The sequence below is a fragment of the Dama dama genome, chromosome 6 (genome assembly GCF_033118175.1).
Source record: "Dama dama isolate Ldn47 chromosome 6, ASM3311817v1, whole genome shotgun sequence".
Taxonomy (NCBI): Eukaryota; Metazoa; Chordata; class Mammalia; order Artiodactyla; family Cervidae; genus Dama; species Dama dama.
The window spans coordinates 21,025,975-21,053,206 of NC_083686.1; the positions used below are offsets into that span (position 1 = coordinate 21,025,975).

Consider the following 27,232-nt stretch of genomic DNA (forward strand, 5'->3'; position numbering starts at 1 on the left):
CTGTGGCAGAATCCTAGGTTAAATACAGAATGAAAAATAGAAAATCATCATTACACAATCCTTATTTAAAACATTGAGGTAGCCTTCATTATTGTGCTAAAACCACTGGGAAAGACTGGACGGAAACTTTCTAATGGAGTCATCAGACTGAGACCATCTGACCTCCCTGATGAAACTCACAGAACTTCATGCATTTTTTAAAAAATCTTACCTAATAAAGTTGAAACCGAATTTCATCAAGCCAGGAGATAGGATGGAGTGAGTGTGTAGCAAAATACAGCACAAGAGTTATTGGTTACATTTAGAATATAAGACATTTCTTAGGACAAACAATCTATCTTCTCCAAAAAATCAACAGCATAAAAGATAAAAAGGAGGGGGGCAGTTATAAAGTAAAATGATAACACAGTATTGTTTGGAGTTTGATTTAATCAAACCAATTATGAAAAGATAACCTTAAGACATTACATGAAATATGAATTAGATATATTAGGGAATCATTTTCTTAGGTATGATGTCAGGATGTCAACAGCACATGAACCGTGAACTTCCAGATGTTCACACTGGATTTAGAAAAGGCAGAGGAACCAGAGATCAAATTGCAAACATCCGATGGATCATCGAAAAAGCAAGAGAGTTCCAGAAGAACACCTACTTCTGTTCTATTGACTATGCCAACACCTTTGACTGTGTGGATCACAATAAACTGTGGAAAATTCTTCAACAAATGGGAATACCAGACCACCTGACTTCCCTCCTGAGAAAGCTGTATGCAGGTCAAGAAGCAACAGTTAGAACTGGACATGGAACAAGAGACTGGTTCCAAATAGGAAAAGGAGTATGTCAAGGCTGTATATTGTCACCCTGCTTATTTAACTTAATGCAGAGTACATCATGAGAAATGTTGAGCTGAATGAAGCACAAGCTGGAATCGAGACTGCTGGGAGAAATATCAATAACATAAGATATACAGATGATACCACCCTCATGGCAGAAAGCAAAGAAGAACTAAAGAACCTCTTGATGAAAGTGAAAGAGGAGAGTGAAAAAGTTGGCTTAAAGCTCAACATTCAGGAAACTAAGATCATGCCATCTGGTCCCATCACCTCATTGCAAATAGATGGGGAAACAGTGGAAACAGTGACAGACTTTCAAAATCACTGTAGATGGTGACTGCAGCCAAGAAATTAAAAGATGCTTGCTCCTTGGTAGAAAAGCTATGACCAACCTAGACAGCATATTAAAAAGCAGAGACATCACTTTGCCAACAAAGGTCCATCTGGTCAAAGCTATGGTTTTTCCAATAGTCATGTATGGATGTGAGAGTTGGACTAGAAAGAAGGCTGAGCACCAAAGAATTGATGCTTTTGAACTGTGGTGGTGGAGAAGACTCTTGAGAGTCCCTTGGACTGCAAGGAGATCCAACCAGTCCATCCTAAAGGAAATCAGTCCTGAATATTCATTGGAAGGACTGATGCTGAAGCTGAACTCCAATACTTTGGCGTTTCAAAGAACTGACTAATTGGAAAAGACCCTGATGCTGGGAAAGATTAAAGGCGGGAGGAGAAGACGACCACAGAGTGTGAGATGGTTGCATGGCATCACCAATGTGATGGACATGAATTTGAGTAAGCACCACAAGTTGGTGATGGACAAGGAAAACTGTTATGCTGAAGTCCATGGGGTCACAAATAGTCGGACACAACTGAGTGACTGAACTGAACTGGGATATTCAGAAGTTTTTCAAGTGAGTAGCAGGATAATTGAGTCTTAAATAAAGAGATCTGTTCTAGTTTCAAAGACAACTCCAGTCCAGAAAAGTGATCAAATCACCCACGTGTTATGAAAAGAAGTCCAAGAATGAACTCTGGTGATCACCTTCATGCATGAAATAAACAAGGGGAGGATTCAATGAGGGATTCTGATATAAAATGTTAGTGTGTTTGAATAGATTTGAGAAGAAAGAATTAATCAGCATACTGATTAAGCAACAGTAATCAAATGATGTAAAGAAGTTAAATAAGATGAGAACTGAAAATAGCACATAGAAGTTTGAAATTGGCAGTCACTTGTAATTTCGCAGGAGTTGTTTCATTTGAATAACAGTGGCAGAGGGCTAAAAATAGTAGGTTATCACCTCCATGAGAAGTGAGAATTGAAAGTACTTATTATTTGGAAGAGTTTAGCTGGAAACTATAAAAGAGGTAGGTAAACACTTGGAACTCAAAAAGGATTTCTTATAGAAATAGCTTCAGCATGTCTAGAGGTAAGATAAAGGAGCCAGCTGATAGCGTCAGTATGAGAATGTATGAAAAAAAGAGAATAACAGATTAAGCATGGCTTCACTGGAAAAAGGGGTGAAAGGATTAAAAAAAAAAAAACAAGTTGAATAAATTAGATCTAACCAAGTCAAGGAGTTCTTTTTTTTTCTGCATCTGGGAAAATGTGGTGAGAATAAATGCATGTATTTCACTTAATAAAAATGAAATATTGATATTTTTTAAGAAAAAAAAAGTTTCTTCCTTGGTGTTCCAGTGGTTAAGAATCTGCCTTGCAATGCAGAAAATGTGGGTTCAGTTCTTGGTCAGGGAACTAAGATTCCACAACTAAGCCCATGTGCCGCTACTAGTGAGCCCACGTGCTACAACTAGAGAGTCTGTGGGCTGCAACAAAAGAGCCACATGACACAGTGATGATCCTGCATGCTTCAGCGAAGACCTGATGCAGCCAAATAAATAGATATATGACAAAACCCACTACAATATTGTAAGGTAATTAGCCTCCAACTAATAATAAAATAAAATAAAAGCAGGTACAAGTACTTGTGGTCAGACATTTTATTTCAGAAATGTCGCCAGAAAACCCTTAGTCACTCTTAAGGCACACATTCCCTCATGGTTCTCGGGAAATCCCAAGCCTTGCTGTGTTGGGGAAATGTGTACAAGTTTGCAGCAGACTGAACCTCTGAGAGGTTGGCTGAGGGAAAGACGGCATGACGGTGTTCTGAGAGTTAGGGATGGACATGTTTTGCATGTAGATGGTGGGCCCAGGAGCCAGTAGCTGCCAGAATGGAACTGTGACTGGGAATAATCAGAAGAATACTCTGAGGGGGGCACCTGCTAATGAGGAAGCTGATTTGGGTTGAGAGAGAGCCAGATTAGGCAGTGGTTTCTATGTTTAGACCCCGTGTTCTCTGTGAAATGTGAAGCAAATCATATATGGAGAGGAGTTAAGGTCAGAGTTGAGAACAATGGTTTTGAGAAAATGATGAAGCTTCAGACTATTTGGGGGCATTGGGGAGAATGGTGAAATTAAGAACTGAGAAAAAACATATAGATGGATGGCTGAGGGCCTGGCTGACTTTGGAGACCATAAATTATTGGTAGCAGCCATCCACACCTTTTTGAAATACCCCAAAATTTCCTTCAACATTACCCAGGGATCTTGAAGACAAGAGGATGACTGGCTCAATCAACCTGAGGGTTAGCAGGATAGATACAATCAAGGCCCAGAAAAGTCATGGGCAGCAGGGATTATTGTAAGAGGTAAATTAAATGATATTTCTCTGCATCTAGGTTGGATAGGGAAAGGAGTATGTCTGTGAAATGGTGATGGGTTAGGAACTCTAGATGACAGCAAGAAGGATGGACACCAGATGGCAGAGATGGCAGAGGAAAAGTGTTGTTACAAGTGTCAAAACATAATCTGGATACAGCAGTGAAGAGATAAAGCAGAATGCTGCTACAACTATTGTGTTCTAGCATGAGTGAGAGGTGTATAATAAAAGTTGAGCTTGAGAGCTACTCAGAAGGTGGGAGAAGGGTAAGGATCTGCATGTGGATTGACTTTGTTGAGTAGATCCTATGTTATGGGATGAGGGCATCGGAGGAAAGGGTAGGGGTTAGTAAAAACAACCATGAGTAGAAGAAATCTCCAAATAGGCCAGTGGTGAAAATAAGGGAGTGTGAGCTACTCAGAGGCCTGGACTTTGGTTGGTGACCAAAAAAAAAAAAAAAAGTGAGAGGAAAATGTATTCCCTGGACTGCTCTTGAGACTTCTAGATAGGCAAAGTCCCAAGTGGTGTAAGAGCCTTGTGAGGTTAGCAATTTTTAGGTTCTACTTATCATTTAAAAGAAATGTCACTGAGAATTCACTTATCTCATCTCTGAAGAGTTCCCTTCATTGGCCTGTTAATGGAATAAACACATCTATGTTCAGTCCCCAGTTTAAAATTTACTTACTTTTTTATTCCAACCACTCCTATATATATACATTGGAGTTCCAGAAAATAAAACAAATAACCTTTATCTTTACTCTTGAAGGTGTGAGCAATGTGTTGCACTTTACCTCATATCTGTGGGTCTTGGAAGAAGTCTTTTTTTTCCACTAAAGTAGACTTCAAAATCTTCAGTCTTCAGCCTGTGGGCATAGTCAATGTATCCTGATACCTCCTGCCCATGAGAATTTTTGTCACGAATAAAGATCACGGACTAGTAACACAGAAAAACAGAGAATAGAGAGACAGTAAGTGAATGAAAGTCATTTGAGTAAATTTTACCTGATAATAAAATCTACAGTTATTGAATGATGCATGTGTTATAGCTTATTCTTAGGGCTTTACATTTCACCCTTACTAAAAGCCTATAAGGTAGGTATTATTACTTTCTCCTGACAATGAAGAAACCCATGAAAAGTTAACTGAATATGCATATAATGTTCATTTACAGCAATTCAGGGCTTCCCTTGTGGCTCAGACAGTAGAGAATCCGCCTGCAGTGGGGGAGAGCCAGGTTTGACCCCTGGCTTGGGAAGATCCCATGGAGAAGGGCATGGCTACCCACTCCAGTATTCTTGCCTGGAGATTTCACAGACAGAGGAGCTTGGCAGGCTACAGTCCATGGGATTGCAAAGAGTTGGACACGACTGAGCAACTAACACTAATTAACTTACAGTAATTGTATATAACAATATCAACAAATAATTCATAGAAGTATTCCTAAGGACAGACATTATTTTAAGTGTTTGTAATACATTATTTTCAGTGTTTATAATTAATTTATTTAATACATTAGCTTATTCCTAATGACAGACATTATTTTTGGTGTTTGTAATGTCCTTTTCCAATCCTACTGTCTTTTCTTTGTCATCATTTTGTAAATTTTAAAAACTGAGAAAGAAGTTGAGTTCCTTATACAGCTAGTAGGTTGAAAAACTCAGAATAAAACCCAGGCTCATGTGTCTATACTTCTGAATCACTGCATTCTTTTTTCATTTGAACACCTACATATTTTCTGTTACAAAAATAGAAATGGGGTCTCTCTTCTTTATTATCATAACAGTCAAAAATTGAAATCTCTTTACAAAATTAATTCCATAGGTCAAAACTTACAGAAATTACATATTTCTCCTTTACATTAATCCCTTCACAAATATCATTGAGTGGCTACAACACGTTAGACATTGTTGAATGTGCCAAGGATACAGTGATAAACAAGACAGTAAAGGTCCTGATCTCTTGGGACTATAAGTGTTGTTTTCTTTTAATGTCTATTGGCTACTTCCGTTGAGGTAAGCAGAAGTAGCCAATAGACATTAAAAGAAAACAACACTTATAGTGAGGGATAAGTGTCATAAGAAAATAAAGAAGATGATTGGCTAGACAGGTTCATGGTGGTAAAGGCTACTTTAGGTAGAGGGATTAGAAAAGACCTTGAGAAGACCTTTATGCCAAGACTTGAAGGCTGAGAAGAGGTAAGCCATGCAGAGATCCAGAATAGAAGCCTATAAACTAAAGGTAACAGTTGATAGAAAGGGCGTAAAGTGGGAACAAGATAATGGAAATGGAAGATGTGTAGTCTTCTTTCTGTCAAGCCAACACATGGATCTCAAGTTCTATGGGGGCGGGGAGTGCAGAGAAAAAAAAAAAAAAGAAAACAAAGCTCTAAATGTAATTGGAAAAGCTCATAATGTATTCATTTCCAAATCTAGATCAAAGTGTAGAGTTTCATGGCGAAGTTCTATATTTGGAGGAATCTGTAAACAAGACTTCCTTTTCCTCTTGAGCAATTACTGGATGGTTACTTGTTGGGTCTTTGTATAGTCAATTATAGGGAGCACTTACAGGGGTTACCTTAGATAGCAGAGTTTCCAAAAGGGTGAAGTTAGAAAATTGAAATAATTCTTTTCCCTGCTACACTTATGAAAATATGCTGTTAACAACATGCCAACTTAAAAATGGAAGAACAGAGATATAATTTACAATTATTTGTTACTCTGCTGATGTTTTGTCTTCCAGCCTATTCTGGCATGGCATTGGGTGCTGGGAATACTGTGCTAAGTATGCTGAGGCCCTTTCTTAGCACGAGAGGAGGGAATATTGTGCTGGATTAGTGATGTTTCCCTCAGAAATGACTGGATGAACAAACATTCATTACTATTCCTGTGGTCAAATTTAGATAGACTCAATCCTTAGTCCATCTCATTACCCCTTCATAACTCCCAGTTAAATTTATATAGATTTCTCCATGCTTTTAGTCACTTAGCTTTTAGTGTAAAGAACACAAAATCCAAATGGTTAGTAACTCAAAGAGACTTCCTGAAACTCTCACGCTACTAAAGCAATAACTAGTGTTGCTATCCCAACGTAACTGAGGCCATGGGCTATTAATATTTCATATGCTGTTTGAAAGGTACTTATAATCTTTATTCCATTATGGCTGCTCCTGATGTTAGCAAGTCATGCAGGGACATGGAGATGGAAAAAAGGCCCAGAATAAGTCCTCTACTTTCAAAATGGAACTCTATTAACAATAACAACAACAAAAAGCTCTTCTGTTTCTCTGTCTCTGTTTTTGTCTCTGTCTTTCAAAATGAGAGATTCTGTTGTTATTCAGTTGCTAAGTTGTGTCCGACTCTTTGCAACCCATGGACTGCAGCACGCCAGGCTTCCCTGTCCTTCACTGTCTCCCAGAGTTTGCCCAAGCTCGTTTCCATTGATTTGGTGATGCCATTCAATCATCTCGTCCTCTGTTGCCCACTTCTCTTCCTGCCCTCAATCTTTCCCAGCATCAGGGTCTTTTCAAATGAGTCAGTTCTTCACATCAGGTGGTCAAAGTATTGGAGCTTCAGCTTCAGCATCAATCCTTCCAATGAATATTCAGGACTGATTTCCTTTAGGATAGACTGGTTTGATTCCTTGCTGTCCAAGGGGTTCTCAAGAGTCTTCTCCAGCACCACAGTTCGAGAGTATCAATTCTTCAGCACTCAGCCTTCTTTATAGTCCAACTCTCATATCCATACATGACTACTGGAAAAACCATAGCTTTGAGTGTGTGGACCTTTGTTGGCAAAGTGATGTCTCTGCCTTTTAGTGTGCTGTCTAGGTTGGTCATAACTTTTCTTCCAAGGAGCAAGCGTCTTTTAATTTCATGCCTGCAGTCATTGTCTGCAGTGATTTTGGAGTTCAAGCAAATAAAATAAGAGATGGACCAGATATTTTTCCAGCAGAATAGCATAGCAGATGTTGTTACTGACTTTTCTGCTGAAAACAAATAAGAGTTCTGGATAAAATCTAAAAACTAACTTGCAACATGCATTAATGCCTGAGTTTAGGAGGAAATGGCAACTCACTCCAATATTCTTGCTTGGGAAATCCCAGAGACAGAGCTTAGTAGGTTATAAGAGTGGGACACAAATGAGCACTGTAGTAAATTTATATTTATTATTAAGTTCTAGATCAAAGGGAATAAAAACATAAATATTATAGAATAAAGATTGTAAAGTATTAAAATATAAGCTTGATTGTTTAGTTTTTAACTGAGTCAAGTATCTAAACATCTTTAGTCTTTAATGTTCTTATGGGTAAAGTGACTAATTTTCTAAAATGCCTGCAATACAGGAGACCTGGGTTTGATCCCTGGGTTGGGAGGATACCCTGGAGGAGGGCATGGCAACCCACTCCAATATTCTTGCCTGGAGAATCCACAGAGGAGCCTGGTGGGCTAAGTCTATGGGGTCACAAAGAGTCGGACATGACTAAGCAACTAAATCTGACTTAGTTGGACAGGAGCAACAATAAGCAAAATACGTATCATTTTGTTATATATATATACATATATATATATAATATACATATATTATATGTATATAACATATACACTTATTATATGTTCATTAAAGCTCTCTATCCAGAGGAGAAATATTGTGTGACATCCCTTATATGTGGAATCTAAAGAGAAATGCTACAAATAAACTTACTTACAAAACAGAAAGAGACTCACAGACTTAGGTAACACACCATGGTTGTCAGGGGGAAGGATGAGGGGAATGGATAGTTAGGGAATTTGAGGTGGATATGTATACACTGCTATATTTAAAATGGATAACCCACAAGGACCTACTGTATAGCACAGGGAACTCTGCTGAAAGTTACATGGCAGCTGAATGGGAGGGGAGTTTGGGGAGGAATGGATACATGTATGTGTGTGGCTGAGTCCCTACACTGTTCATCTGAAACTTTTTCAGCATTTTAATTGGCTATTTGCTGTGCTTAGTCACTCAGTTGTGTCCGACTCTTTGCGACCCCATGGACTGTAGCCCACCAGGTTCCTCTGTCCATGGGATTCTCCAGGCAAGAATGCTGGAGTGGGTTGCCATGTTCTCCTCCAGGAGATCTTCCCAACCCAGAGATCAAACCCAGGTCTCCCATATTGCAGGCAGATTCTCTACCATCTGAACCACCAAGGAAGCTTTTAATTGGCTATACCCCAATACAAGATAAAAAGTTTTTTAAAAAGGCCCTCTGTACATAGAAATCTAAAATCTTACTTCTCCAGCCTTTGAGAATTAAGAGCTTGCTCTGTGATTTTTGTGAGTCCTGAGATTTTGGGTTTTTTTGAAACCAGATAGCTGCAAGAAAGGTCAAACTGGGTGTAAGTGTAAGTGTGATTCCCTCCATGTTCACTGCATGTCTTTGGGTGGATTGTTCAAACTCTTAATGCCTCTCTATATTCATAAGTCCTGTGCCCTTAGTCAGGTTCCTGCAAAATCCAGCAAGTCTCTACACCAAACCAAACTGAACACTCCCCCAAATAAAACAAAACAAACCATAACAAAATAAACAAGAATCCAAAATTCTGCTTGGACCTAAGCATTTAACTAGTTAAGCCTCCTCTTTCTTTTTTCTTTTTCTTTTTTATTGAAGTATAGTTGATTGATTCTGTACGTTTTCACTTATATGTGAAATCTAAAAACTAAACAAATACAACAAAAACCAGAAACAGACTCACAGATACAGAGAATTAACTAGTGGTTACTAGAGGGGACAAAATAGATGGAGAGGATTAGGAAGTACACGTCGCTAGGTATAAATAAAATAAATAAATGACAAGGATGTAATGTACAGCAAAGGGAACATAGTCAATGTCGTGTTATATCTTTGTATGGAGTATAATACATAAAAATATTGAATTACTATGTAGTACACCTGAAGCTAATATGATATTGTAGTTAAGCCTTCTTGCAACCTCTCTCTTCTTCCTGTTTGTCTTTCTACTTTACAGAGTAACAGGATAACCTTTTCCTTTTGTATTGCATGAAACTTCTAAGTTCACATTTAGGTGTTGTCAGACCCATACCTTTAGCCCTGTTTGACCAATTTGTAAGCAACATGCAAATATGGTTTTCTTTCCCAATAGAAATTCTTGTAATCATTGTATCTATGATTTTTTTATCTTCAAGAAAAGCTAAATGTTAAATTAAACTTTCTATGATTTCAAACCTAGAAAAATAATTGCAAGAAGCTGTTTTCACAAAAATCTGTACAGAGAAAACAAAAATTTCTTTATTCATGTCTTTCCAAGTATGGGTACACATGTGTAAAAGTATATTTTAAAAACTTTTTAGTAAAATAAAAAAATCAGTGAAATGAAAAATCTTCCAAATGAATAGCATGCTTTATGGATTATTTTAAAACTCTGATTAGAACTATTGAAAGTGAAAGTCACTCAGTCATGTCCCACTCTTTGCCACCATATGGACTATACAGTCCATGGAATCCTCCAGGCAAGAAAACTGAGGTGGGTAGCCTATCCCTTCTCCAAGGGATCTTCCCAACCCAGGGGTCAAACCAGGGTCTCCTGCATTGCAGGCAGATTCTTTACCAACTAAGCTATCAGGGAAGCCAAAATTATTGAGTTACAGTAATTGGTAATAGTCAGGAAATGACATTTAGCTTTCAAAACATATCATTTAAAAGTATAGAGTAGGATAACAGAAAAAAATAGTGAAACAGAAGAGGTGAGAGGAATTAGAGAATTAGAATAAAGTTAACTAATACTCTTGATTAATTAATTTAATGCATTCATTTGCAAAATGTATATTCCTCCAAAGTCAAGACTAATTACCCCTACCATTAATACTACTATAATTTATTAATAAAACACTATGTTCTGAGCAAAATATTAGCTTCATATTTATCATTGTATTTAATTCTCTAAAACACACACACACACACACACACATATGCGTGTGTATATATATGTACATATATACATAAAGGTTCAGTTCAGCTCAGTCACTCAGTCGTGTCCAACTCTTTGCAATCCCATGAATCGCAGCACGCCAGGCCTCCCTGTCCATCACTAACTCCCGGAGTTTACTCAAACTCATGCCTATCGAGTCAGTGATGCCATAAAGCCATCTCATCTTCTGTCGTCCCCTTCTACTCCTGCCCCCAATCCCTCCTAGCATCAGGGTCTTTTCCAATGAGTCAACTCTTCTCATGAGGTAGCCAAAGTATTGGAGTTTCAGCTTCAACATCAGTCCTTCCAATGAATGCCCAGGACTGATCTCCTTTAGGATGGACTGGTTGGATTTCCTTGCAGTCCAAGGGACTCTCAAGAGTCTTCTCCAACACCATAGTTCAAAAGCATCAATTTTTCGGTGCTCAGCTTTCTTCACAGTCCAACTCTCACATCCATACATGACCACTGGAAAAGCCATAGCCTTGACTAGACGGGACTTTGTTGGCAAAGTAATGTCTCTACTTTTTAATATGCTATCTAGGTTGGTCATAACTTTCCTTCTAAGGGGTAAGTGTCTTTTAATTTCATGGTTGCAGTCACCATCTGCAGTGATTTGGGGTTAGATAGCATTAATATCCTCATTTTATAAATGTAGGACCTCAAAGAACTGAGAATTTGAGGAATCTCCCTAAGGGCATTCAGCTACAGTGGGGCACATACCCTTACACATTTACTTCCATGAATCCCATGCTTCCAACCACTGTGCATAGACACATAAAACCTGGATTCAAATGCTGGCCCTGCCATCTATTTACTCTGTGACACTGGTAAGTTAGTTATCATTTTTAAGATTTAGTTCCCTCCATTACAAAATGGTCATAATACCTGCCTCTTAGGGTTGCTGCATGAATTAAATAAGACTGTTTTTGCTAAGCACACAACAATGACTTGAATTTAGCAAAAACTCAGAAAATATTAATATTACATATTGGTTTAAAATTTTTTGCATTACTATCACTATTGTAGTTATAATATGTTAACAGTTTTGTCAATTCCTTTTGGATAAGGAAATACAATAATTATATCAGAATTCCATTACATAGGTGCATATAATTATGTCTAGGTTGCAGTTCAATTCATTTGTTAAGTTTATTCATTCTCAGAACTTTGAATGTATTTTGAAGTTAAACTTTAAACAATCTTTCCAGTTATTAAACAGGATGGATCTAATTAACAATAAAGTCATGATTTTGGCATCCAGATGCGTATAATAGGAACCCCTTTGAAGAATCAGGTTTATTTCGGCCTGAGTGTGACAAGTTTTAGTAATTGAAAGTTTTCTTATTTGGAGTCCTCTACTGCTTCAATGTATAAAATAGATTCAAGATAAAATATAGAATATATTCAAAGGATTAGATCTGATAGACAGATTGCCTAAAGAACTACGGACGGAAGTTCATGCCTGGGTAATCCCATGGACAGAAGAGCCTGGTGGGCTACAGTGCATGGGGTCACAATAGTTGGACACGACTGAGTGACTCAAACAAAAAGAAATGCAAAAAGGAAAAATGGCTGTCTGAGGAGACCTTACAAATAGCTGAGAAAAGAAGAGAAGCTAAAGGCAAAGGAGAAAAGGGAAGATATACCCATCTGAATGCAGAATTCCAAAGAATAGCAAGGAGAGATATGAAAGACTTTCTCAGTGATCAATGAAAAGAGATAGAGGAAAACAATAGAATGGAAAGACTAGAGATCGCCTCAAGAAAATTAGAGATACGAAAGGAACATTTCATGCAAAGATGGGCACAATAAACGACAGAAATGGTATGGACCTAACAGAAGCAGAAGATATTAAGAAGAGGTGGCAAGAATACACAGAAGAACTATACAAAAAAGACCTTCATGACCCAGATAACCATGACGGTATGATCACTCAGCTAGAGACAGACATCCTGGAATGCAAAGTCAAGTGGGCCTTAGGAAGCATCACTATGAACAAAGCTAGTGGAGGTGATGGAATTCCAGTTGAGCTATTTCAAATCCTAAAAGATGATGCTGTGAAAGTGCTGCACTCACTATGCCAGCAAATTTGGAAAATTCAGCAGTGGTCACAAGACTGGAAAAGGTCAGTTTTCATTCCAATCCCAAAGAAAGGCAATGCCAAAGAATCTTCAAACTACTGCACAATTGCACTCATCTCACATGCTAGCAAAGTAATGCTCAAAATTCTCCAACCCAGGCTTCAACAGTATGTGAACCATGAAATTCCAGCTGTTCAAGCTGGATTTAGAAAAGGCAGAGGAATTAGAGATCAAATTGCCAACATCTGTTGGATCATCAAAAAAGCAAGAGAGTTTCAGCAAAACATCTACTTCTGCTTCATTGACTATGTCAAAGCTTTGACTGTGTGGATTACAACAAACCGTGGAAAATTCTGAAAGAGATAGGAATACCAGACCACCTGACCTGCCTCCTGAGAAATCTGTATGCAGGTCAAGAAGCATCTGTTAGAACTGGACATGAAACAACAGACTGGTTCCAAATCAGGAAGGGAGTATGTTAAGGCTGTATATTGTCACTCTGCTTGTTTAGCTTATATGCAGAGTACATCATGCGAAATGCTAGGCTGGATGAAGCACAAGGTGGAATCAAGATTGCTGGGAGAAATATCAATAACCTCAGATATGCAGATGACACCATCCTTATGGCAGAAAGAGAAGAACTAAAGAGCCTCTTGATGAAAGTGAAAGCGGAGAGTGAAAAAGTTGGCTTAAAACTCAACATTCAGAAAACTAAGATCATGGCATCTGGTTCCATCACTTCATGGCAAATAGATGGGGAAACAATGGAAACAGTGACAGACTTTATCTTCTTGGGCTCCAAAATCACTGCAGATGGTGACTGCAGCCATGAAATTTAAAGTTGCTTGCTCCTTGGAAGAAAAGCTATGACCAACCTAGACAGCATATTAAAAAGCAGAGACATTACTTTGCCAATGAAGGTCTGTCTGGTCAAAGCCAAGGTTTTTCCAGTAGTCATGTATGAATGTGAGAGTTGGACTATAAAGAAAGCTGAGCTCCAAAGAATTGATGCTTTTGAACTCTGATGTTGGAAAAGACTCTTGAGAGTCCCTTGGACTGCAAGGAGATCCAATCAGCCTATCCTAAAGGAAATCAGTCCTGAATATTAACTGGAAGGACTGATTCTGAAGCTGAAACTCCAATACTTTGGCTACCTGATGCAAAGAAAAGACTTATTTGAAAAGACTAATATGGGAAAGATTGAAGGCAGGAGGAGAAGGGGACGACAGAGGATAAAATGGTTGGATGGCATCACCAATTTGATGCACATGAGTTTGAGTAGGCTCTGGGAATTGGTGATAGACAGGGAAGCCTGGCCTGCTGCAGTCCATGGGGTCGCAGAGTCAGACATGACTGAGTGACTGAACTGAACTGACTGTTTCAATAGGAATTAGAAAATGTTGTAAATAATTGTTTTAAATTTCTCTACTAACCTTTTTCTTTTAAAGAATATAATAACTTTATTGAGGTATAGTTTATATAACATAAAATTCATACCAAAGTTTTAAGTGTAAAATTCAATGGTTTTTAGTATATTTGTATAGCAGTGTAACATAATCTAGCTTTAGAAAATTTTCATCACCCAGAAAAGATCCCCTGTGCCCATTTGCATTCATTCCTGTTCCCATCCCCAGGTCCCAGGCAACCACTAATCTACTCTGTATCTCTATAGACTTGCCTTTTCTGAATTTTTTCATATAAATGGAATCACAGAGTATATGGTTTTATTCACTCTAATAACTTTTTAATCACAGTTAATTTCCCAAAAGACACATGAAAACTATACTTCATATACTGAAGAGCTCTTCTAAATGATGATGTTATGTTTATAAAAGAAACATTTCCAAAATGTTCATTGTCCTTAGATATGACCCTTTAATCCTTTCTAGAATAAGTCAAGTTATAACCAATACAAATATTTCAGGAAATCAAATGATATTCATTTGAATCCATGACTCAGTTCACTTCAGTTCAGTCATTCAGTCGTGTCCAACTCTTTGCGACCCCATGGACTGCAGCACCCCAGGCTTCCCTGTTCATCACCAACTCCTGGAGCCCACTCAACCTCATGTATATTGAGTCGGTGATGCCATCCAACCATCTCATCCTCTGTCGTCTCCTTCTCCTCCCATCTTCAATCTTTCCCAGCATCACGGTCTTTTCCAGTGAGTCAGTTCTTCACATCAGGTGGCCAATGTATTGGAGTTTCAGCTCCAGAATCAGTCCTTCCAATGAGTATTCAGGACTGATTTCCTCTAGGATGGACTGGTTGGATCTCCTTGCAACCCAAGGGACTCTTAAGAGTCTTCTCCAACACCACAGTTTAAGAGCATCAATTCTTCAGCACTCAGCTTTATAGTCCAACTCACATCTGTACATGACTACTGGAAAAACCATAGCTTTGACTTGATGTACCTTTGTTGGCAAAGTCCAAAGTTTTAAATTTATTTGCAACCTAAGCAAAAGGATGGTATTACTGGTAAAGAATCTCCCTGCCAATGCAGGAGATGTAATAGATGCAGCTTCAACCCCTGGGTTGGAAAGATCCCCTGGAGAAGGAAATGGCCACCCACTTCAGTATTCTTGCTGGGAGAATCCCATGTACAGAGAAGCCTGGCGGGTTATAGACTATGTGTCGCAAAGAGTCAGACATGACTGAATGTCTGACAAGCAAGGAAGCAAAAGACATGAATTTTTAAGTAACAAGAATGGTAGCAAGGAAAAATATAAGAAGATGCTATTGATAAATATCAAGACACAAGCATTCTTTATATTGAGGTGAGAGCTCAGATATCAAAAAGTATTGGAAACTGAGATTTTACTGAGATGGTCTGTGACCTCAAGTGTGAACCAAAAAACTTATGGAATGCTGAGTTAGGTCCTCATTACTTCTCATGTGTTGGGAGAAGATGAATTAAAGCACAATTTAGACCATTAATATATCATTTGGATCCTTGGCTGCTTGTCTTTTTCCCAGAAGTGGATTAAAATACAAATTCATAAAGTTGTTATGGGCTGAGTACATATGTTGCCTGATTTTTCTTGCCAAACACTAATGAGGAGACATAAACCTGATACATTGAAACGGGACTTTTTCAACAGTGAAGCCAAAGTCACTTGTAAAAAAGCATACTAAGCAGTATGCTGCTGCATAAAAACTGAACCATCCATTTCAGGGTATGAAAGCTGTCCGACAAGCTAAGTTCTGGTAATTCCCTCCTGAGACTGTCAGCATGCCCCCTGATAAAGACAAATGAAAAAAGAATTTTTATTTCTTAGAATTTTAAGGTCCTGGAATGCTTTTATGAATCATTAGCTTTAGGGAATCATTTTGGTTTGAAAGAGAAATGATTTTGCTAAATGAAGTCTAAGTTTTGACAAACAATTGTTTTCTAACATCTAAAAATTTCTGTTATAAATTATCTAACTTTGTATGCTTAATATGATATCTCAAAGGTATACAACTAACACGGTTTTGTATTTGAGGTGATTAAACAAAGTCTAGCAATATAATCTGCCAATATAATCTGCTATTTATTCAATCATGCTTCACAGAAAGTGTCACCATGTAACAAAATAATATTAGTGATAAGATCTAACTTCTAAAGAGTATTTACTATGTGTCTAATCTTCTCTCACTTAATCCTAACTGGAGTCCCATAATGTAGGTAACATTAGTAATCCTATTTTATAGATAAGAAAGCCAAAGCAGGAAGTGCTAGGGCGCAGGCTTGCATGGTTAACATGTCAGAATTCCAATAGAAAATAATGGCAATATTTGTTTATTATTCAGGGATTAGTGGATGGTATGAAGGGGCACCAGAAGGGATACTGCATGAAGCATCAGTACTTCATGATACCGACACTTTTCCTGCCACAAACCTCTCCTCACCCCCAGGTAGCAGAGTTTATCACAACCCAAGAGGGAGAGAGAGATGTACAGACTGAAAACATGCTGGAGAAGAGCAGATACCTGATGTCAAGGGGACAGAGAGAGCTGTAAGCAGAAGAAGGATCAAGGGGATAAATACTTTACTGCTGGAGCCTTATATTGGCCATATCTAACTTGGGCCAGAGCCCTGATACCATGCATGTAATCACATAGAACCAGCCTTTTTAGGCAGAGAGGAGGGTGCAGAGAAGAATGGAAGAGACTCTGAAGAAATAAAACCAAGGTATGAGGAATACTTGCTGATAACGCTGGGATCTGTACCCACGCCTTTGACTATATACACCTAACTTGGGCTTCCCAGGTGACTCAGTGATAAAGAATCCACCTGCCAATGCAGGAGATGTGGGTTTGATCCCTGAGTTGGGAAGATCTACCCACTCCAGTATTCTTGCGTGGAGAATCCCATGGACAGAGGAGCTTGGTGGGTTACAGTCCATGGGGTTGCAAAGAGTAGGACACAGCTGAGCCACTAAAGAACCACAATAACAACTTGATTATGAAACCTCTGCTAGGCTTGGGGGTGGCAGGCAGGAAGGGAGGTTTTGTTTTCAATTCAGCTTCCAAAAAACAAAATGACTCTTATGAACAGGGGATTTTTACTTCCTTTCCACCATTAACATTGAGAACATTCATCTTATAGGCCTAATACAATTTCCTAGGAGAATACGGACCATCTGGGAAAAAGAGAAAAATGACTACAATGGTGCATATGGATTCTCTTTAGCAAGCCCATAGGCACTTAGAATTTTTCAGGGTGTTATTGGTTTGGATCAAAGGGCTTCAGGCACCTTTGAAGACTAAGAAACCAGAAACAAGAGAGGCTGAGAGTGTGGTCATCCCAGTGGAATAACTGCATATGAGGATATGACAATGAGGATATGACAAAGCCTGAAAAGAGTCTCATCAATTAACAAGACTAATTATGGGTTAAAACCACTTCCTTACTGAGAAGAAACTATAAACTGATATCTGAACTCACTAGATAGTGAGGTTCTATAATTCATTGAATATGAATGTGTAATAAATTATTTATCATTCTCATTATAGACTGGATTCTGTCAACCTCAAAAAATCTTCTCATTGCCTCCATATGATCCTAAGTTAGAAACTCATCTATATTTTTAAATATAGGCTTCTGAATACAGTTAATCAAATACTATGCTTTGGAGGGACTCATTCAAATATATTTAATGAAAGACAAGCGTGTACTGGGTGCTGTCCTAGGTGCTGGAATAATACTGAACAGAATAAAAACCTGACCTCATGCAGTTCACAGTCTAACGAAGAAGACAGACAACTTCCTGATCCAGAAATCTAGAATGAACTTCTCCTTTACCATCTGTGCATTTTCTCTTATTCTTAGACCTCATCTTCTTGGAGGATTCTGTTGACCTTCTGGAGAAAACGAAGACTTCTCCAAGGGTTTAGTAAGTGTCCACCTCTTCCTCCTCAGCCCCCAGAGAGAGGTGATGGCACCCCACCCAGCAATCAGTAAGCAAATGAACAAAAGAAGTACATGTAGCATTACCTAGAATGTGAAAGGCAGGGTGACCACAAGGAAAGTTATAAGGATTAGGTAAAAGATAACTATTATAAAAGTAGAAAAGTCCTAAATATTGCTATTCAATGCTGAATACATTTCAGACATATGGAAACGGGAATCGGTAAGTGACCAGAGTATTAAAGGAAAATTTCAGGCCATTCACTCATTTTCACATTTAATGAATATTTATTAAGAACCTATAAGCAAATCACTGTTCCGGGCACTGACAATAAGTTGTAAATAAGATAAGGTTCCTGCTGTCAGTATAATGCTTGTCAGTAAAGAAAGAAGAATCATAAATATGTAAACAAATAATTGCAAGTAGAGACATTTTGCTGTGATAACAGTGGAGTGCCTATTAATTGGAAAGAACCTAGTTACTTTAGACAAGGAGGTAGAGTCAGGCATCTCTGAGAAGGAAATGTTTTAATTGAAACTTGACTAATGAGAAAGCCAGGGGAAGATGCTAGGGAACAACATTCCAGGCAGAAGGAATAGCAAATCCAAAGGCCTTCTTACAGGAAGTCACCTGGCTTGTTCAAAAAGTAGAAAGGTCATTGTGTCCAGATTATAGTGAGACTTGAGAAAGGGGCAGGGAAGGGAGGACCTGAGATAAATTTTAGGAGTTAAGTAGGACCCAAATTCTGTAGACTAAGTGGGCTCTAAGAATAACTTTCAGTGTGACTTAAATGCAATAGGAAGTCATTGAGTAGTTTCATGTAACAGAGTACCATGAATTTTAATTTAAAGATATCACTCAGGAATTTCAAAGTTCTTTCCTAGAAGAAAGTGTGGGGCTGGAGCAGACTGTGCTGTGATACGAATGGAGGACAGAGCAGAAAAGAGAACTGAGACATATAAGACTCTGCCCTAACCTTCAGGACTAGAGGGCTGCTGCAAACCAACATGAGCCCAACAGACATAAATTCTATTTAGATATGGTTTAGCTTACCAGGGCGCGCTATTTGTAAAGAACCCGTCTGCCAATGCAGCAGACATAAGAGACGCAGACTCGATCCCTGGCTTGGGAAAATCTTTTGAGGAAGGGAAAGGCAACCCACTCCAGTATTCTTTGCTGCAGAATGCCATGGGCAGAGGAGCCTGGCAGACTACAGTCCATAGGATGGCAAAAAGTCAAACATGACTGAGCAACTAACATTTTCACTTTTCGTCATGTTTTAGGCAGCAACTTGGCACCTGACTTACATTATGGTTGAAGAAATGGTAGTGAGATTGGATTTACTAAGAATACTACAGACCCTCAAACCCTGTCCACCACTGACTCCTGCAAAGAGTCTTAAGGAAATGAAAACTTAAGGTGAGTTAAGTTCATGACTCCTTGGGGGTTTTGTTGGCTATACCTTGTGTCATAGCCTAAGGACTTAGGCTGAATCACATGAAAGAGCAATTGTTATTTAGATGCCCGAGATGACCCTGAGCTGAAGATCACAGGTGGTTGAAAGGCTTCCTCTTCCCATGTCTCATTTAAGCTCATCCTCAAGCTTCAGCTATTGTTATTAAAATCCAATATTTGTTAAACTATCAGACTAAGTCAAGCACTCTGCAGATTGGGCCATGCTCTGTGCTAAACACTTCACATGCATTTCATTTTTCACATGCAAGTGTTTCCATGCACATGCAAACACTTCACATAAACATTTCACCTAGTACTTGGAGTGAACTTACTAAATAAGCACACAGATTGCCTCCACATTACTGATTAGAAAACTGTGATTTGAGAGAAGTAATTTTCCCAAGTTACAGCCATATGTGACCGAGCTAGAATTAGAAACCTAATTTGTCTGATTCCTGAGTCCATTTTCATCCCTGTTATGATCAACCTCCCCTCTACCACCCGGATGGTGAGGAAAGGACAAAGAAATCAGCTAGAGATTTGAAAATGTTAAGAGGTGCCAACCATTTCCTAGTGTCCAGGATAGCATTGGTTAAAAACTTGGCCAAGTTCACCCATACAATAGGTGGTGGAGCCAGGATTAGAATTCAGTAGCCCGTGGATATTGCCCAATAACATGCTGCAGCTTCTTCTATGTGTAATTTGTTTTTTCTGTCCAGAGGAAGGTCCAGACAAAGTATGGATCTTCTCCCTGATATCAGCCCCAAGGAGAAGGGATGAGTCAGGCTCCAGGATGTGTCTAGCAGGGGGCTAGGGGCATGCAGTCTCTTTTCCTTGCTAACACACTGAGAAAAACTGGGGTGAACAGATTAGGTAGTTTCCTCTTGGCCTTAGAAAGAGATTCTGGCCTGTTTTCTTGCCAAGACTTTCTTGTTAGACTGATAAACAAAGATTTATAGAAGAGAGTTTGGGTGAAAAAGAGACAAGAAGTTCTTCTCAGTCTATTTCAAGTATTTTGGGTCACTTAGAACAAAATGTAGTACAGACAAAAAGGCATCCTTCTCATTTAGTTTCACTCATCATCAGATTTGGGACAAAAGCTTCATTTTAAAAGAGGTACCTGTTTACTTGGATTATTGTCTTAGCATCCAATTAGCTAAAGTTTTAGTTGTCACACAAGTTCTAGTTGTCTGAGGATCAAATATAATTTTTTGGATTTAGCTTGAAATATAGGTGACTCAGAGGATAAAGAGTCTGCCTGCAAAGTGGGAGACTGGGTTTGATCCCTGGGGTGGGAAGATTCCCCTGGAGGAGGAAATGACACCACTCCAGTATTCTTGCCTAGAGAATCCCAAAGACAGAGGAGCCTGGCAGGCTACAGTCTATAGGGTTGCAGAGTCAGACAGGACTGAGCGACTTCACTTTCACTTTATAATTGTAACACTACCTTAGATGTAACTTACATTGCCTGCTCACGCACTCTGTTGTGTTCGACTCTTTGGGACCTCATGGACTATAGCCTGCCAGGCTTCTCTGTCCATGGGATTTTTGAGGCAAGAATACCAGAATGGGTTGCCATTTCCTACTGCAGGGGATCTTCCCTACCCAGGGATTAAACCAGCATCTCTTGTGTCTCCTGAATTGGCAGGAGGATTCTTTAGCACTGTGTCACCTGGGAAGCCCATAACTTATATTACCCAGTATAATTTTGTAATATTTTAATTACTTCCTTGTTTTCTAAAAATCATGTTTAAGGCATATATTGTGAAGGGAATTTTTGAGCCTGTGTGGACTTGTCTGCTCATCTGGGCAGAACAATACAGTCAGGACTGTGTTGGGACATCAACTTAGATGGGGATATAAAATGTTATTTGCACAGGGACCTTTGCGTGGTTACTTTGAGCATTAAGATCTTCAAGACCAGCTCTAGAGGTATTTCCTTTTAGATAAAAAGAGTTTTTGGCCTTTATTGACAATGAGACCACAAAAGTGAGGCTAATTGAACAGCGAGGCTTGAATTAATATGACTACCTCAGTCAAAGGTGATGCACTGATTGTCATGTGAAAATGAGCACTGGTCAGCAGCTCCGTTATTCAATGTGCAAAGTGTGTGCTATGCACATGGATAAAGAAGACAACATCTTTGCCCTCAGTCTTCCCATATTCTAATGTATTGTACAGGGAATTCTATTCAATGCTCTGTGGCAACCTAAATGGGAGGGGAATCTATTATAAAAAAGAGGGTATGTATGCATCTAGGGCTTCCCAGATGGCACTAGTGGTAAAGAACCCGACTGCTAATGCAGGAGACATCAGCGACACGGGTTTGATCCCTGGGTTGGGAATATCTCCTGGAGGAGGATGTGGCAACCCACTCCAGTATTCCTGCCTGGAGAATCCCAGGACACAGGAGGCTGGTGGGCTATAGTCCATAGTGTTACAAACAGTCAGACACAGCTGAAGCAACTTAGCACGCACACAATGGCATATTTATCCTTCTTGAAAAGATTCCGTTGTTATGAGTGGCAGTTCGAGACAGTGGAAAGAGTCTAACCTGAGTAGGAAGGACAACATCAGGGGCTAGTCTCAGTTCTGCCTTTAACCAGCTATATGACCAGAGATAAGCAACTTAAGCTTTTGCGACTCATTTTCTTCATGTGTAAAAGGAAAGTGGCAGGAATGATCAGACATCTGAATCTAAAAACCCAAGAAGTAAACACATTTTTGGGGAGGCTATTTTAGTTTGGTGTTTTCCAAAAATTCTGGAATAACTTGTGTGCTTAATAAATGTTAAATAAAAATAAGATCATCTTGATCCTCTTCTTCCTTGCTCATAAGTCCAGAGGATCTTTAAAGAACCTAAAACTCTTACATATCATGCTAGGGAAAAAAATAAAAACAAACTCTGAGAATAAGCATTAGATAAAAAGAACTACCCTTAATCCTAAACTCTCTGAAATTCAAAACATGCAGGATATGGTTTAAGGGTAATATGCAGATACAACATTGTGATCTCAAGATTACAAAAATAATAAATGTGTGTTTATCTTTGTTATCTGCCCATTTAAAATACCTTTGCTCTTAACCACGATAATTATGTCCAAACAACCCAGTAGCATTTACCTTTAAGACAAAATACCAACTTGTCTACTTATATTGACATCAATTTAAAATATCAAGTCATCCAGTCCTTTCTGCCTGTATGACTTGTTTAGGCACTTTAAGCCTATGATAAACATTACTGATAGGCACAGCCACAGAAACAGTTGATGCTATACCTTATTAATTGATGCTTCCTAGGAGCTCAGTGGTAAAGAATCTGCCTGCAATGCTGGAGATGTAGGAGACAAGGATTTAATTCCTGAGTAGGGAAGATGCCCTGGAGGAAGGCATTGCAACCCACTCCAATATTCTTGCCTGGAGAATCCCATGAACAGAGGAGACGTGAGGGCTAGAGTCTGAAAGAGTTGGACACGACTGAAGTGATGGAGCATGCTTGCACACACCTGATTAATTAATGAAGATTAGAACATAACATATACCATCTAGCTGAAACCAGATATTTTGATTATGAGAAACAAGAATGTGAATGTGGATCATTCAAACCCGAAATGTCAAATTCATGAATTTTTCATAAACAGATACTTATTTACATTAGCAAAGCAGATAGGTTAATAAATAAACTTATTTAATTTCCCTGAGTTAAAGACCTAAAAACGATGTCTTTGCATGATAGTTTTCACAAAAGTTAACTCATTTACAGCTCACAAAAATCCTGTAAGGCAATTTCGTCATCTGAAGAGTGAATGCAATCTGTAGAGTAGGTACAACAATAACACGTCAGATAAACTAAGCTTCAGCATTGAATGGGGTCTTCCTTCCTGGGACTTTGATCATTTCTTGGACATTTCCAGAAACTTCAAGTTCTCAGAGGTAAGGAAGGCAAGTAAATTGCTCTACGTTGGCACCACAAACAGAGCGGGGGCTTTTATTACCATAAAACACATTCAAGGGATTTTTAAAATGGGTATTCCATAGAAAATGTCTTATTTTTCTTTTTCAATTTTTTTTTAAAAAAATTGGGGTATAGTTGCTTTGGGGGCTTCCCCAATGGCTCAGTGGTAAAGAATCTCCCTGCAATGCAGGAGACACAAGAGACACAGGTTCAATCCCTGGGTTATGGCAACCCACTTCAGTATTCTTGCCTGGAAAAAAATCCTATGGACAGAGAAGCCTGGCAGGCTACAGTCCATGGGCTCGCAAAGAGTTTGACACAAGTGAGTGACTTAGCACACACACACAAGTTGCTTTACAATCTTGTGTTAGTTTCTGCTGTTATGAAGTGAATGAGCTATATTTATACATATATCCCCTCCCTCTTGGACCGCTTTTTCCCACCCCCACCCCCATCCCACGCATCTAGGTCACCGCAAATAAGACATACAGATGGCCAACAGGTGCATGAAAAGACGCTCACTACCACGAATTATCAGAGAAATGCAGATCAAAACTACAATGAGGAATCACCTCACACTGGTCTGAATGGTCATCAGCAAAAATGTCTGCAAACAGTAAACGCTGGAGAGGGTTGGTGGAAAGGGTATAGGGAAAAAGGGGCCCTCTTTACTCTTGGTGGGAATGTATATAGATAGAGCCACTATGGAGAACAATGCGGAGGTTCCTTAAAAAACTAAAAGTAGAGTTATCATATGACCTAGCAATCCCACTCCTGGGCCAATATCCTGAGAAATCCAAGGAGAATGTCTTTTAAAAACCACTTATTCCCTTGGGAATTTCCATTTGAGAATGTGATTTTACAATGACAGTGACTGACAATTTGGCTTTTATGAGGCATTTACCTGATTAAAGTGAATTATCTTCTATTTTGAAAATACATCTACAGCATATCCTGGTTTAATACATAGGGAAGAAATTGCTAGGGGGGAAATTTTCCAGGACGAGGAAACAGCACAATGGCCAGGATGACTTAGGTTGTCTAGAGTTAACCTGTTAGTGAAGACCTGAAGGAGGGAGCCAGATTTCCTGATTTTTTTTTTTAATGCTTTAAAATGTTTATTAGATCACACTGCCTTTTTGTGCTCATAACTGACCCATGAATCCACCACTATATAACAGCATTTCCTTTTCTATGTTGTTCAGTCACTCAGTAATGTCTGACTCCTTGAGACCCCATGGACTGCAGCACCCCAGGCTTCCCTGTCCTTCACCATCTCCTGGAGCTTGCTCAAATTCATGTCCATTGAATCAGTGATGCCATCCAATCCGTCTCATTCTCTGTTGCCCTCTTCTCCTGCCTTCAATCTTTCCCAGCATCAGGGTCTTTTCTAAAAAGTAAGCTCTTCGCATCAGATGGCCAAAGTTTTAGAGCTTCAGTTTCAGCATCAGTCCTTCTAATGAGTATTCAGGACTGATTTCCTTTAGGATTGACTGGTTTCCTGTGTATGATGATGCAAGAAAAACATGTGTTAAGCATTTCTGAGGACATTCTTTGCTGTTGCAGACGACGACTTGTCATTTTCTCAGTAAATACTGACTGATGATGCCGATATTATGATGATGAGGATGGGAATGTGATACTGCTGGCCCATCAACAAATGTACTATAATTACCTACAATGGGCAGAACAGTATGATAAGCATGAGAGGAATATGAAGAAATATAATGAACATCATTTGCCACCAAGTAGCTCACAATTCATTTGAAAGAGAATGTTTATGCATATAAAGAGTCATGCATAATTCAAGGCAGCTCACATGTACCAAATAACCAAAGAAAGTTTAAACTTTTGGAAGAATCATATCACTGTGGGCTGGTAAAATCAGGAAAGACTCATTGGAAGAGAGGAACAGAAATAGATCTTTGATGAATCTGTGGATTTGAGACAGGCGGAAGTGTCCACATATATATAAAAAAATAATCAGCAGATTTCTGCTAGTTTTCTCTAACATTTAGGCAACGCATGTGTTAGAAAAATGCAATGAATCAATAGCTTCATTATTACAGAATTTAAAGAATCACAAAAAGGATTATCAATAAAATATTTTTGACCTCTTATTTTAGCTCTTTTTTCCATTTTGATATCTACTGGTATAACCAATCTCTCCATCTCAGTTTGCCGACTTTTAAAAATAGGATAATTCTTATTATTCACTTCAAGAGAGATCATCTAGCAGGTCACTGAACAATATTTTTAAATAGTACAACTGAAATTATTATAAATCCTTAACTCAGGAAAAACAGTAACTCCAGTATAAAAACTACTCTCACAATGTGGTAGAGACGGTGGTTTAGTTGCTAGGTCTTTTTTTTTTTTTTTTTTTCATTTATTTTTATTAGTTGGAGGCTAATTACTTTACAATATTGTAGTGATTTTTGCCGTACATTGACATGAATCAGCCATGGATTTACATGTGTTCCCCATCCTGATCTCAACTGCCACCTCCCTCCCCATCCCATCCCTCTGGGTCTTCCCAGTGCACCAGCCCTGAGCACTTGTCTCATGCATCCAACCTGGGCTGGCGATCTGTTTCACCCTTGATAGTATACTTGTTTCAATGTTGTTCTCTCAGAACATCCAGTTGCGAAGTCTTGTCAGACTCTGGCAACCCCATGACTGCTGCTCACCCGGCCCCTCTGTCCATGGGATTTTCCAGGCAAGCATATTAGCATGGGTTGCCTTTTCCTCCTCCAGGGGATTTTCCCAACCCAGGGACTGAATCTGTGTTACCTGTATTGCAGGTGGTTTTCTGCACTGTAGGTGGATTAGTGTACTGCTGAGCCACCAGGAAAGTCACTCTAACAATAATGATTCTGAAAATGGCTGAAAGCCTAGAATTGTATTTTGCAGCACTATACAAAGGGAAAATATTTGAATAAGTAATATTTTAAATAAGTATTTTATTTAAAGTGAGTGACTTCAGAAAATACAGTTAAGATTTTAAAAAATCAAAAAGACTCATTTTCTAAAAACTATATGAAATATTAAAATCTCCTACATCATCATAATTAGGTTGTAGAACTAGAAAGACATGGACCCTAAGGATGTCCATGTCTTAATCTCTGGAACCTGTCAATAGGTTGCTTTACATGGCAAAGGGACTCTGAATATGTAACTGAGGTTAAGAACCTAGAGAAGGAGGGATTATCCTGGATCATCTGGGTCAACCCAATATATTCATAAGGGTCCTTAAAAAGGGGAAAACGTTTTCCAGCTGTGAACAAGGAGGAGATGTGACTCTTGAAGAAGGGTCAGATATATGCAACATAGTTGCACTCAGTATAGAAGAAAGGGGCCATGGACCAAGGAAACTGGGCAAACTCTAGAAGCTAGGTAAGAAAACTAATTCTCTCCATAAATTCTGCAGAAAGGAACTCAGCACTGTAGCCTCTTTGACTTTAGCCTGATAAAACCTATGTCAGACTTCTGAACTACAGAACTGTAAGATAGGAAATGGTGTTGTTTTAAGCTTCTAACTTTGTGGTAATTTGTTGCAAATTTCAGAGAAAACAATGTAGCAAGAAGTTTAGATTATCAACATTAGAAGGAGTTATTTAAATATTAGCTCCAACCCAGGGTTATTTAGAAAACTCAAATCATAACATTAATTATAGGCAGGCTTAGGGCAAAAGTGCTAAATCAATTTAAGAACTGCAATAGATAAGTAAATGGGCCCAGTGTCTCAGTAATTGAGATACAGAAATTTCTCAGTACTAAATATGTTATCATATATAAAACTGAAAAGTAAAATGGACAAAATT

General features: G+C 38.7%; 1 protein-coding gene across 2 annotated transcripts in view; it reads right to left on the reverse strand.

The window, feature by feature from the left end:
* CFAP299 (cilia and flagella associated protein 299) overlaps positions 1–27,232 on the reverse strand; it is a 637,609-nt gene that overhangs the window by 92,783 nt on the left and 517,594 nt on the right. For both annotated transcript variants that reach the window (XM_061145195.1, XM_061145194.1), the window contains one exon: positions 4,348–4,490. In XM_061145195.1, coding sequence (XP_061001178.1) covers positions 4,348–4,490 — 143 coding nt within the window. The remainder of the gene's footprint in view (positions 1–4,347; positions 4,491–27,232) is intronic.